A 13,809-nucleotide genomic window follows, 5' to 3' on the forward strand; every position below is an offset into this window, starting at 1 on the left:
GAGCATACGATTTCAGGGGACAGCACTGTGGCCTTTTAGGCAGTATCACAGAACTGGAGGCTAAACGTTAACCCTGGCTTTATTCTTTCTAAGGTGTGTTTAAAGTCAACAGCTATCTCTGATACCTGTCCTTCTGTGAAATTGGTGCAAACCAGACTAATATGCCAGTGCTAAGAAATGACTTAAACTTTTACAGATCAGTTTACTTAAAGGAAAAGCTACTGTCTTTTCTTCCAAACTCCTGCACCCTGCAGCTAATCCTTCATAAAGAGCTGGTTGTGAAGAAAATAAATATTTTATTATTTACTTTAAAAGATGGACTCTGCTTTTATTAAAGACTTGCTCCAGGGTGCATATCATGTGGTGATAACTGCTTTTGTCTTCTGCTCTAAGTAACAAACAATATTATTCTTAAGAAAGAAAAATCTCAACATTATATCAAACCAAGACTATCCTGCACACCCAGCATATATCACAGGACAAACTTGTCGGTTACAGGCAGAACCAAAGGCCTAACTCAGCTGCATACAAACATGACCCAGAGCTTGATAAGCACAGCAATGGCCATACAAGAACTGGACAAATCATTATGCCTGTTTAACAGTGAAAATCACCCTGCAAAGAAATGAGACATTCTCAAGCAGTCAAAAGTTGCTTTGCAAGATCCTGTTAAACTGCAGCAGATTAGAAAGAGCTGCAAACTTCATTTGGTCAAGGCCACACAAAGAAATATTTCTGTGGTTTTACAGAAATGACCAATGAAAAAACTCTCACAATAGTGCATCGCCCACAGAAGCCTACAGAAAAAATATTAGAACATAATTTCAGAAATTGATGCCAAATCGAAGCTGTTGCGCATATACGCTGTTTCTCATCATCAGCGACCTTTGACGCAGTTAGTATTTTGGGGTTTGTATATGAATTATTTATGACAATGTAATATTGGGCACTGCAGTGTTAAAGAAATCTGAAGGAAGAGGATGGAAACACCCAGGAGGAGTAAACATGCAAAAATCAGCAGACTGAAATACACATATCTCTTTGAAGTGACATTGCTTACTGCACATCTATAGGAAAGTGATGAATTACTCTCCAGAGAAAAGTAAAAATGTACCTATTCCCTTACCTGGTAGCCTTCAGTCTTCTTTTGGCACCATTTCAACAGAGCATTCCTCTTCGAACCACCATATTCCCGAGCCAGGGCTGCCAGTGGGTCCTTTCTCTCCACACTAATCCAAGGAAGCGTAAGGGAGAAGAAGATAAATACGCTTGAAGTCTCTTATTTTTTACCAGTGTGTAAATAATATCTGTATGACAAAGCAGAATGGCAGCACAGAGCCTAAACGTAAACCAAACTGTAATAGCTTTCAGAGCTTGCATTCTATGTTCACCTTTAGATGAGACAAATTCAGTTGGTATCACTGCACACAAAGAGCTGAAAAAACCAGCAGCCTATGGATATTTGATGACATATGTTAACCCAGCACTTCTGCTATTATTTTCATCAGCTTTACTTATAAAATTTTCAAGTAACCTCTGCTTTACATACTGAAAACTAGGATTTAGGGTGCAGAATTGAAAGAAACTATCTAAAGAATCTGTAACAGCACATTCACGTCCAATTGAGCTGCTGCAGAACGAGTTCTTGAATAAAAATCTGGAAGCTGTATTGCAGTCAAGGCCTTGAGGACAGTTAAAGGCCAACAATTAAAACACCCACATTGTCTCCACCCTACAGCTTCTACTGTTAGAAATAACAGATCAGATCCTCCAGATCAGAGGAAAATATGTACGTCTTTTCTCACGACAGAGGAAATTTTGTGTCCAGATTTCCCTTCGACCTCAAAGCTTTTAGTTTTTAACTCACCATAACATGCAAAGCTACAGTAAGATAATGAGGGTTGACCACTCCACTCATACACGTGATGGAATTCTTGTATACAACTTAGTGGCTCCTGAAAGCTTGCTATCCTCATTTTCTCATGATTGCTCATCTTACAGATAATTGTGGTTATTATAATCTGAACTTTGATATTTAGATCTGACACAGCCTGGTAATTCTGAACCGGACAGACAAGCCAGCCCTGGAGATAGGGGTCCACCAGATTAAAACATTCATCTTGGTGCCAGGTAATGCTGTCCATCCTTCCAGTGTGCTGTTTTTCCCAGGAAACTGAGTTGGTACCTGAGTTTGCTTTGGGGTTTCAAGCTGCTGGGGGTAGAGGTAAGCATTCTGCTGCTGAAGGCCATAGGGGGTTTGCTCAGGGATTCCAGGGAGGGGCTTTTACGGAGGTAATGGTCTGGTTTCAGCTCTTCATTTCTCCCCTTCAGAAGGTCTGTGGGAATTAAAAAAAAAGCTGTCAGTTTGCAGTCTGAGGAATTTGATTAATCACTGTCCTGCCACCCAGCACACAATATGTAGTCTGTTGTTTTGATTCTAAACAAATGTACTCATTTGTTCATTAAACACACATGGGGCTAGGAAACCTTGAGCAGATTAGAGGTGATCATAACAAGGAATGGCTTTGATGATTTCAACAGTACAGACTGCCTGGTTTCCTGTGATTGATACTCCTGCTGGGGGGTAGGGGCCTCAGGTGAATGAGGGGAAATACCAAAACCTACAGTCTTAAAGGTTCAAAAGCTGATCGCCAGATACCTTCACCAGATGACTGACCAGCTCTAGTACAACAATTTCTTTTCTGCCGTTAGCAGACTTGTAACGAGAAAGCCTCTTGTCACCTGAATACAACCCAGCTCAAGGCAGCAGTAAAAGGCACTTATTATCACATGATGCTTGGCATCCTATCTGACCAAACTTTGGGAAGTCTCAATATATTCATAGCAGATGCATCTATATTTTTATTACACGTTACGTATTTTTATCTAATATATTTTATTTTATATATATTCATATGTATATAAATAAAATAAAATCAGCAAAATAAGCAGCCATAGAATCCAGTGTTGATAGGTTTTTGAAGAGAAGCCAAAGAGATCACAGAGATCATATTATCTCCCCATGCATATCAATCATGAGGTAGAGCGATGTATAACACAGGGAAAGTTGGCTGCTTCTTTTCTGTAGACAAATTGTCAACAAGCCAGGATCTATGGCCAGCACATTATGAGCTGTTATCAGAAATTAACTGAATGTTGAACATAACTTTTTCTTGTCCTTTTCAGTTACCTCCCTATGCTAATTATCAATTAATGCCATATCACCTAGAGGTGTGAATACCTTCTTATCTCAGCTTCAGCAAAGGCTAGTATCGCTGAATCAGCCCTGAATTTCTTTTCAGCAGTAACTGGGGTGTGTGTATCAGCAGTTGCCAGATAAACACATCCTTCCAACAGGCGTGCAGCTGCCCTTGCTTTGGCTCCTGAATTTCACGAGACTAAATCAGCATTTGTAGCTGCTGAGACACCTATAGGCATTTCTGCACCTTCTTTCCACAGCATAAACAGCTGCTAAGTTCCTATCTGTTAAGAAGTCCAGATGGAAAAGCACAGAATCCAGTCCCAGGAGACCGTCTCCTTTCCAGCAACTTGGCTGTTGGCAGAGCTTTGTTGCATTGGACTGCATATGCCTTGCTCAGTCAGGGTCATCCTTCCTTCCACTCACCTGTCTCTTCTTTGCGTGCACCACGAACGCATAACAAACAAGAAATAGCACACAGCATACTTTAAAAAAGTCTTTTTGTTGGTTTTCCACTATATATTCCAAATGTATATGATTCTTCTACCTCCTCATTAGGTTGGATTTATGGGGAATTGCCTCACATTTAAATAGCCACACCAATCAGACAGGCATCCAATGAGTTATTCTTGGGACCATTTTAAACTTAAGAATACTCTGCTTAGAGAAACAGATCTACCACAAAAGGCATATCAATAAACAAAATCTGAACATTTTGAAGAGGAATGTAGGTTTTTCACTAGTTTATAAGGATAGCAAAAAAAAAAAAAAAAAAAAAAAGCACTGTTAAATTGTGATTAACATAATTGGACTTATTAATGGCACAGTCCAATTAGGAAGTGCTGTGCTGATCATTCAGGTTGTGTTCATGCATGGTACAGAAAAAGGAAGGAAAAGGAAGGCTCCCAGATAGCAATAAAGGCTATTGGAAGCATCTAGCTGGAAAGAAAAGAGGGAGAAGATGAGGGCATATTAGGAATCATTTAGAAAGAGAAACAGGATAATCATACGAAAAATATGCAGCATGATTAAGGAAAATCACATTCTGTTAGCACTATCCATTTGCACTATTTAAAGAAACTTTGTGGTTACTGGCCTTGAATGATACAGCAGTGCCTGAAGTGGTGCAAGTTAACAGTATGCAGTTTTGTACTTTGAGTCTCACTTGCATGAGCAACATACTTCCTTTGACTTATTTCTGGCTGCTAGAAACTCCAGGACAGAACCAGTAAACCTCTGATTCTAAATGAAAAGATCATAGCCAAAGATTGGCGCTCTCTGAGAAGTAATCCATTCTCCTCTCCAACGATGTAACATTTGGGTCATATTAAGGACATCACAGAACCCTGCTGCGAGACTACTCAGATGGAATCAGCCAGAAGATTATTATTATGGAGACTACTTCACTCTGAATTTCCTTGGGGATATTTTTTAATTCAGTGTTGTTTGCATAGGGCTTGGATCAACTGCCTTCTAGGATTATTTAGATTGGAACCAGAGCTATTACAACTTTGTAGTGAGTAAGCCTTTGCTATGGATTATTGGAACTAAATTAAACCCAGGTACAAAGAGAAGCCGTAAATACAGGAACTTGTTAGATAAGCAACCATAAATTTTTACCATACAATGACTAATAAAATATCTGTTGATTTCAAGTTTTTCACAGAACAATTGTCTATGGGTAATAACAGCAATTATCCATGGCCTGAAGTGGGATATTTATTATTAAGGACTGGCATTATATTACACAGTTGACAGATTACTTCACTCTACAGTAAACTGGTAGAGATCAAAAAGATCTTATGTTCTGTTTAGGATCATTGTATACTCTCATGCAAGACATTTTCTGGAAACCAACTGATACAAATAAACAAACTCAGTCTGTTCCACTGATAACTTCTGCTTGCTTAGCGTTTACTCCTGCAGGAGAAGCCAGTAGCACAGACAAGATGTTAGTTGTTTATGCTGCCATCTACCCTATAACCTGTTTTGCCGTTCAGATCCAGTATCTCTTCATCTTTGAATGATGGAAGGGGAAGCTTAGCAGATTATCTGAAGAGTCTAAAAATGAAGACAGGTTCTAATTTCTCTCCTGTACTAGCAAACTATTGCAGCAAACCCAGTTTACCAATGAAGAAGTTGTGACTCATTTTTTTTTTTTTTTTTTCCCTCCCTGCAGTTTCACTGAGGTTTCACTACAGGAATATAATATTTCATCTGTCCTTAAAAACTCAATAATCTGTTGTTACTAGCTTTGATTCCAATGCAACAACTACATTCAGGACTAGACAACCAAAATAAAGGGCCCTAGAGAAAATGGGAAACAAACACTGGTGGAAAAGAGTATTAAATGACAAGAGAACAAAAGCAAAGTGTGAAACTAAAACAAACGCATCTCTTGAGAACTCTCAGAATGAACTATTTCAAGCCCAAATATGACTGCTCCTAAAACAGTCACATTGGTATCTGAAATGTTTGATGTATTTCAAATGAAGCTCAATTTAAAAACAAATAAACCCTCAAAAGACAGTACTTTGGACTTGTTCCAGATACATACATGTTGAACAAAATCCAATCCTCTCCAGTTCCACAGCATGGATTAGAGAGGTGCCATGGATACTTTGAAATAAAGAAGGCAAGTTTGTGTTGGCAAACCATAATAAATCAGCTATTTTTCAGTTTTCTAAGGCTACGATCAAGATGGGAATGGAAACATGTCAAAATTAATAAGCTCTCTAAAACAAAGACTCTGAAGACACTTTTTCATGTTTTGTTTGACCACACAAGCAGAGGAAAAATGGCCCATGCAGAGGCCAACAGCTAATGACAAGATTTTGCTAGTAAAAAGAGGCAACATTTGTATGTTTGCTGCAACTTACCTGCAAGAGGAAGGTCTGAAAGATCTGTGTGTCTGGCAATGCCCTTGCTGGCTGGCTTGGCATTATTATAAACAGAATGTCTCTGTGAAACAAACAAACATCCGAAAGATAATTTAAAAAAATACTAGCCATCGTGCTTAAATAGGCAAGCAGAAGGAAGAGATGTTTCTGCTATCTCAAGATTACAAAGCAGATAGAGGAATAAAGAAACCTTTCAAGAAGGTATCAGCTGTACCTAGAGCTGGATAAATGGTTGTGAAAAATAAAAGACAAAGGGACAACATTTTTAGCTGCTAATATGTTAGTTCATGAACTATTTCACATTTCTATTTGCACCGTTTTTTCCTCTTGCCAGACATAATCTAGTGTCACAAACCCAAAGTAAGAATGCCTGTTCCTAGCCCTGCCTCTGTCCCCAGCACCCCGAATCACAAGTCAGAAGGATTCTTGTCTCTGCAGCTCCAGCACCAGTTTTCAGCATTAATACCCCCTTCAGCCAGGCATTAATAGAAGGCTCCCAGACCTCTGTTTAATCCCATTCTTTAAACTTCCTTTGCTGATTCTTTGAAGGAAATGTGCTCACACATTTGTTAAGTAGTCTTTCAAAGTCATCTCATTCTTCAGAACACTCACCTAAACAACCTAGCCTTGCAACTGTTTTTCACCCAGATTCAGAGGGGAGTATCCTGTTTTAAATCCACTGACCACACCCAGTCAAAAAACATAGCCTAGAAAGGTTAGCAGTCTGATGGTATGCCACCTTCAGCACATGTGGAAATGAGGAAGCACAGCGCATTTGCTTCTCCATTTTTCACAAAAGCAGTATTTCCAATAACATTGCACCACAGATTTGAAAACTGCTAACAGAAATTTAACTGACTGGTACAGTGACAGAAAAAGTACCATCTTCCAGAGCAATTATGCTTCAGTAGAAAAAAACCTGAACTGTAAGAGCACTTCATTCAGCACTGTATGAACTTACTGGATAACTGGAAGCATACATCTTAGAAACTTACTATCCCTTGTCTCTCAACTCACATGCCAGCTACCTAGTTTAGTTTGATGTTTCTTGTAACTCACTCCTAATAATCGAAACCTATTTTCTGGTCAACAGTGATTAAAGTTCAGAATTATATTCCAAAGAGTTCACATCCGTCCACTGAGACCTCTAAGCTGAAGTCAAAGACAAACTCACTTTGATCTTTTTTGTTAGGACTACAGCATTTGATGTTTCACAGCAAACAAACAGATGAGTTTCCCCTTCCCCTTATCAACATATGCATGCTGGCATGCTGAAGCTGCAGCAAACACTGCATCTACCCATTTTAAAACTGCAAGGACGGAAAGAGCTTCTTGTACCTGCATGGGGGAAACAGCAGCTGCTGGGGCTGTCCTCACTGGAATTCCACTTAGAGGGCTCCTGGGGACCTTGTGAACTGTGATATTCTGTCCACTGCTACCTGCAAGGAAAAAACATGGAAACATTTGCATTTCAAACCCAACTGTCTCCTTCTTGTCAGAACAGGGAACCACTGGTGTAGTGACATTCCATAGGTATTTACAAAGCACTGACAGAAAATACCCATTAAGAAGCAAGCAGCAGCACAAAATGGAAAAAATCACCTGCTCACTACTAGAAAAATTTTCTGCTACAAAATACAGTGTTCAAATACCTGAGCATCCTAAGTCAAATGATTTTATCAGTGACTTCACAGTGGCTGCAGATTCTGATGGTGTGGGAGATGCTCTGCTAATGCAGACTCCTTGCCAGCGGTTGGTTGTATCTGCCTCTAGAGATTCTACCTCTTCCGCTGTTAGCCTGCAAAGCAGAAATCAGATCAAAGTCAGGGGCAACAGGAAGTGCAAGCAGAGATTGCATGTAGTAAGGCAAATTTGACGACGCACATCTTTTATTGTAATGCCCAGAACCTGGACCACTCATTAGAATGTTCACGTTCTTTTCTTGGAGTGCCTGGCAAACATCAAATCATTGAGTCTAACAAACTTTTCTGCATTGTTAACCGTATCATCCCCGTTCCCCATTCTCACAGAGGATGGAGGATTATCACAGAAAAAAAGCAGTCTGATGAGACTTGTGAGTAATCATCGATAATTACCTGAAGATGAGCTTTCAATACAGCACAGGGACCAAGGGGCTACTGTGGTCCTCAGTGTATAATGAGAAAAGTAACCAAAGAGAAAGATGTTATTTTACACTCTATGTTTTTAATTGGCGTGACCACTGCTGGAGTAATTGTTACCAGTTAAAATGCCACAATTGAGAATAAAGTAAGTGGACAGGGTTTAGATAAGAGCCATAAAAATTAAACCAGAAAATATACTTCATAATGAAAAAACTTTGGACACTCAACTCTTACAGCTTATCAACAAGGACATCTGCTGAACAAGTAAACCCTCAATCACAATCCATAAGCAGCTATATGGGGAATAAAAATGTTAAATGCTTCATCCTAGCAGACATAAGAATACCAAAATTCAATGGCTGGAATGAAGATAGACAAACTCAAAATAGAAATAAGGCTCATACTTTAACAGGAAGGATCATTAAGTTACTCCATTGAAAAGAAATTTTTGAGGTCAACATTAGGTGCTGGACTTACAGGAATTAGTACAGGAAAGTCCACAGCTGTGTTAAACAGCAAGTGTAATCATACAGTATAACCATTGCTTCTAGTCATGCATTTTATGGATCTGGCTGACTTTACTTAGCACTGACACTGTACTTACCCGGTAGCTCTCAGGTAGACTTCGAGGGTAATTACCTAGCTTTAGCTTAGGAAAGCTGTAATTAGATAACAAAGTCTAGTCACGTAAAAAGAGAGTACTTATACATTACTTTCCTGATCTCTTAGCTGCTTAAGAAATGCATGCTGGGGCATCACCACTTTTCCCTACTTTAAGTACAGTAGGCACCAAGAGCTACATGAACACAAAACCAGAAATTATTTCATAAGAAAGCTGGAGGACTCCATCCAGAAAGTACCTATGGGGTTGAACAACTTCAGTTGAGCTAAAAATAGAAGTTAGAGTCTTTTTCTTTCCATTTTGGCATCACAGTCTACAAAATGCAAGGGGCTAAAGGGTGTCAATGAATAAGAGAATAAGAGCGACTTCATGTTTCTATTTTTGGCAGAGCTTAAGGAGGTGCTGTCTTTAAGCAGACATTGGCTATTTCTTTACTAATTCATTCAAGCTCCTTGTGTGCCAGGGGAGCCTGCAGAGGCAGATGGCTAGAGAAAAAGCCATTTCAGTTCCATTCTCCATTTAATCCAATAAGGAGGAAAGGCAGGCTGGATAAGATTCACCAAGCTCTGAGGGAGCCAGCGTTTTGCCGACTAACTTTTAAGTTTTACCCTTCACTTTTTCTTCTGTGGCTTCATAAAGCCTAAACAACAAATCAACTGGTGATAGCATCTGCACTTTAGCTATATGAAAACACAAAGCTAAAGGAATCCTGCTTCCAGTAAATTATGGAAGAAGGACAGATTTCTGCCTTAAGGTACCAAGCCACCCAATGCAATCCATTGCACTTTCAAGAACTAAATAGGCCACTATGCATGAGTTCTGTCTAGTTATCCAGGTAACAAGGGTATCCACAAGGTTTGTGGAGTATTATCAGAGTAAGAAAGGAATAGTAAATGCCTGTAGGCCAACTGGCAAATCTTGAGAATAAAGCAAGCCAGAGGAAGCAAGCCAGAGGTATGCTCCAGGCAGCCATCACTACATTGGTTAGGATTTAACACTGAGAACAGCTCAAACCTCATGGACTAGTCTCCTCAGTCTAGCCTTTGACTGCAAAACTACGCAAACATGTTAAACAAAGTTAGAGACTACCTAGACCAGCCCCTATGCCATGCCACAGAACAGTCCATTGAGAAATCACATGCTGTTATTCTGTCATTGTACAGATTAATTATGAAGATTCCAGTGCTGGAGCTACTACCAGCTCCAGTTTTGTTAGGATGCTTCCTGTAATCTTAAGTCTGTATATTTGTAATAGGCTTCTAATGCACCCTGAACAACCTCCTAGATTAAACACAATCACATCAGAAAACTGACGCCTCTCATGCTGCAAATCTTGGCATGAAAGGTAGGAAGAATAGTGCTGAGACCTAGGTGCTTCAACTAAAACCACACATGCCAGCCATAAAGCAATGGCGAGTTACGAAACTTGGTGAGTACCTTCCATTTTTAAAGAGAAAAATCTGTATAAGGGGATGCATGTATGTGTACATACATGGGTTTCTTAATAGAGAAGCAGAAGAGTAATAGCTTAACTTGCAATAGCAAGCTAATTCATGAGGACAGTATAGGAGGACATGACATGGAAAGATTAATGACAAGCCATAAATTCAAACCAAAAATGACTCCTTGTGCACAGAATTTATTTAGCTTAGTATAGCTTAGGCCATCCAAGATGACTAAGCAAGCTCTGCTACAAAAAGGATGGATTTGAGCAAAATGTCATCTACTGCTGTGTGCTTGCCTCAAAACAAGAATGAATGGTTTACACAGATAAATGCTGCAAGTGCAGCTGGCTTAAGTGGAGCAGCTCCAGGAGGAAGCAGAGCACTTTAGCCACAAAGGAATTAAAGTGTGCAGAGTCCTTTTCACAAAACCACTGCCTAGTTTCATTCATTCATTGGTGAGAGAATTAGATGCAGTGAGCTCTTCCCTAATGGCAAGAGTTAGTCTCCTTGTTTTCTAGGTTTGGAATATGTAGACAATAGAGCGCCAAAGTGCAAGTCTTTCTGTGCTTAATGTATAGGTTTTGGCAACAGCACTCTTCATGTGTTTGTGGAATTTCTAAACTGCTTCGATGATCTCTGTTACAGGTAGCTTAGGACCACAGAACTATATATTCAGAAATAATTACTCTGCAATCTAGTCTTTGACACAGTTCCTGCCCTTGTGAATCCTCCTGAACTCCAAGGGACACAGACACACAGCTACTGATGCACAGAAGAGAGGCCAAGGGCAGGCAGCAGACAATTCCAGACACTTAAACATTTATTTGGCACTTCAATATATATTTCTTAAACATAAAACCCAACATTCAACAACTGCCAGCACAGAAAAGAAAGGCAACACAAGTATGCATATACGCATACACTCCAGCAGCACGGCACAAAGGTGAAGGCCACGCCAAAGCCAGGACATCCCGCAGAATTCTCCACTAGCTCAGCCTGCTCTGAGACCAGGCCATTGCTAGGTCTTCACATCCAGGAGGAAAGGATGGGAATCCCACAGCCAAAACATGAAATTCCAGTCCTGGAATGAATCCCAATGATCTCCTGGTAGAGATGATGACTGCTGAGTTTCTCCTTCGCATCCAAATAAAGCTCTTTCCAGGTGTCTCCAGTTGCAAAGCTGAACTTCAGCAAGTTCTCCCTGATCATATACTTCACCTGAGTTAAGGGCATGAGAAAGACTCCTTTCTGAGAGGATATTTACTACAGGCTTGATATATTAATTTCTTTTCCTTCTGGTCTCTCCATCTGCAATTCTCACAGCCAGGACAAACCTCATGTGGGACATTCTCTGTGAAAGTCACAGCAGGACGTGCTCCTTGGGCACCATCCTGCTTCCTAACACACATCGAGTCAGACATGCCACCCAGTGGCGAGTGTCTTGTCAATACAATTACTAAAAATCTGAAACCATCAAAGCAGCTGATACAAAAATAACCTCATGTTTTTATTCAGTTTTTCCTGCTTGATTGCAGTAACCTATCACTTGAGTTTGTGTGTGTATGTATACATACTAATCTGAATGCATGTGTGCATTTAGACACACACAGACAGATCTACGAATATACTACTATACTGAGAACTCATAATGTGTATGCACATTAGATTTTACAAATTAGACATACACACTCAAGTTTTATTTTTTGCTTACACTTAAAATGTCATGTTTGAATTTCTGTTTCAGGGCAAACACCCCCATCCCTCCAAAAAAGCCCTCAGTTATTTCAGTTCTCCAAATCTCTCTGATTACTTCTTATGGCCTAGTTGGTTTTAAACTAATTCAGAACTTCTTCCACCTCATGGAGTCTTCTGAAGAGAGAAGCCTTCTGAAACAAAGAAATGGGCTCTTGCCCACGGGGAGGAGGTGAACCTGAGCAGCATTCACACTTTGCGATACACTTGACTTTTGCAGGGCAATAAAAAAAACTGGAGGTGCTTTCTCGAATTGAAACTTCCCTTTTTCAGCTGCAAGTTGAAGGTATGTCCTGAAGTGTCTCACAGGCCTGGCTATGCATCCGTTCAGGGCTGTGTTAGCTGGTAGAGATCAGGCACCTAGGGAGATACAGACAACAATTGGGGAAGTTATAAGAAGCAATACAATACCCATCCTGAGGTACAGCTCTCTTTTACAGTTAATCATCCCATCATCACTAAATAAAGGGGAGAGGGGAAAATGCTGATAGTGTTGCTAGGACAGTTGAAGGAGTGCCTTAACACTCCACTAACTCAGCTTCGGGATGTGATGAGCAAACAACAATACAAAATACAAAAGAGGAAAAAAAAAAATCTATGTTGCTCATATAAGAAGAAATTAAGTATTTAAAGCCAGGGAACCAACTTCAAAGGACAGGGATGGTGGTGTTTCTGGCTTTTGTCTCCTCTAATCATTTAGGACTATTCATTCAAAATGGGTTTATGAACCCATCCAGGCAACTAGAGTTGCTCTACCTCTGTTTCTGCTTCAGGGTCCTTACACCAAAGGGGATGGAATCATCGCCGGGGCGGGGGCGGGTGGTGGGGTGGACACCAAAAAACAGTAACAAAAAAAACCCCAAACCCAACACCCCAAACCCAACCAACTCTGAGGAGTCACTAACTAGAGCAAACAATACGTCAGGGACCCTGCTCTGACATGCTAGTTTGCTTACTTTCAGTGAGAGCAGAATGAACTATCAGACCTCTATAAGACAGAACAGCTGCAAAACACAGGCACAAATGAGCAGCACATCAGCACATACAGACTGACAGCAGGGTTTAATACACATAGAGTACAAGCTTATTTCCAGGAGAAAAAGCATGTAACACTGCCATGCTGTGGCATTTGAGACTTTAGGAGGAAGAACAGAAGCAAATTAGTGGGATACATCACAATCTTCACTTTAGGCTTCCGTTCGAAGATTTGGTTAGATTATTTTATTATTCTAAGAAGTCGCTCATTTAATTACAGATATAATTTCTCTGTTTTCTGAGTACTACTCCCAGCCCAACTGTCTTCCCTCCATGTTCTTGGTTCAAGGCACATTGTTATAGTGCCAAAATCATTTTGAGAACTTGAAGGGCAAGAGTCAAAGCAAGACCTTGAAACTTTCACTGCTGCTAAACAGTGTATCGCCAGAAAGGCTTGGAAATGGATGTATAATGAAGCCAAAAAGGGCCGTCCATAATTTGGGTACTTTCATCAATGACTTTATTCCTTTGTGTTACAAACCCAATACAGCTTTTTTTTTTTTCCCCACCACTTAAATATTTGATCCTAGAACAGCTACAAAAATTAATTTATTTCCAAGGTGAGCGGTCTGAAAAGATGAAACTTGCTACAGGACCATAGGATAATTCAGGTTGGAAGGGACCTCAGGAAGTCACCTAGTCCAACTTCCTGCTCCAAGCAGGGTCAGCTACAACGTCAGACCAGGTTACTCAGGGTCTTATCCTGTCTGGTCTTGAAAACCTCCTAGGATGG

At 40.1% G+C, this 13,809-nt stretch overlaps 1 protein-coding gene across 3 annotated transcripts in view; it reads right to left on the reverse strand.

Moving 5' to 3' along the window:
* SPECC1 (sperm antigen with calponin homology and coiled-coil domains 1) overlaps positions 1–13,809 on the reverse strand; it is a 74,034-nt gene that overhangs the window by 17,726 nt on the left and 42,499 nt on the right. For all 3 annotated transcript variants that reach the window (XM_075719711.1, XM_075719710.1, XM_075719709.1), the window contains exons 7-12: positions 12,205–12,219; positions 7,752–7,889; positions 7,438–7,538; positions 6,079–6,160; positions 2,186–2,336; positions 1,127–1,229 (exon numbers count right to left, since the gene is read on the reverse strand). In XM_075719711.1, the coding sequence (XP_075575826.1) occupies positions 1,127–1,229; positions 2,186–2,336; positions 6,079–6,160; positions 7,438–7,538; positions 7,752–7,889; positions 12,205–12,219 (590 nt within the window). The remainder of the gene's footprint in view (positions 1–1,126; positions 1,230–2,185; positions 2,337–6,078; positions 6,161–7,437; positions 7,539–7,751; positions 7,890–12,204; positions 12,220–13,809) is intronic.

Source organism: Pelecanus crispus, chromosome 12 (assembly GCF_030463565.1).
Source record: "Pelecanus crispus isolate bPelCri1 chromosome 12, bPelCri1.pri, whole genome shotgun sequence".
In the NCBI taxonomy this organism is placed as follows: Eukaryota; Metazoa; Chordata; class Aves; order Pelecaniformes; family Pelecanidae; genus Pelecanus; species Pelecanus crispus.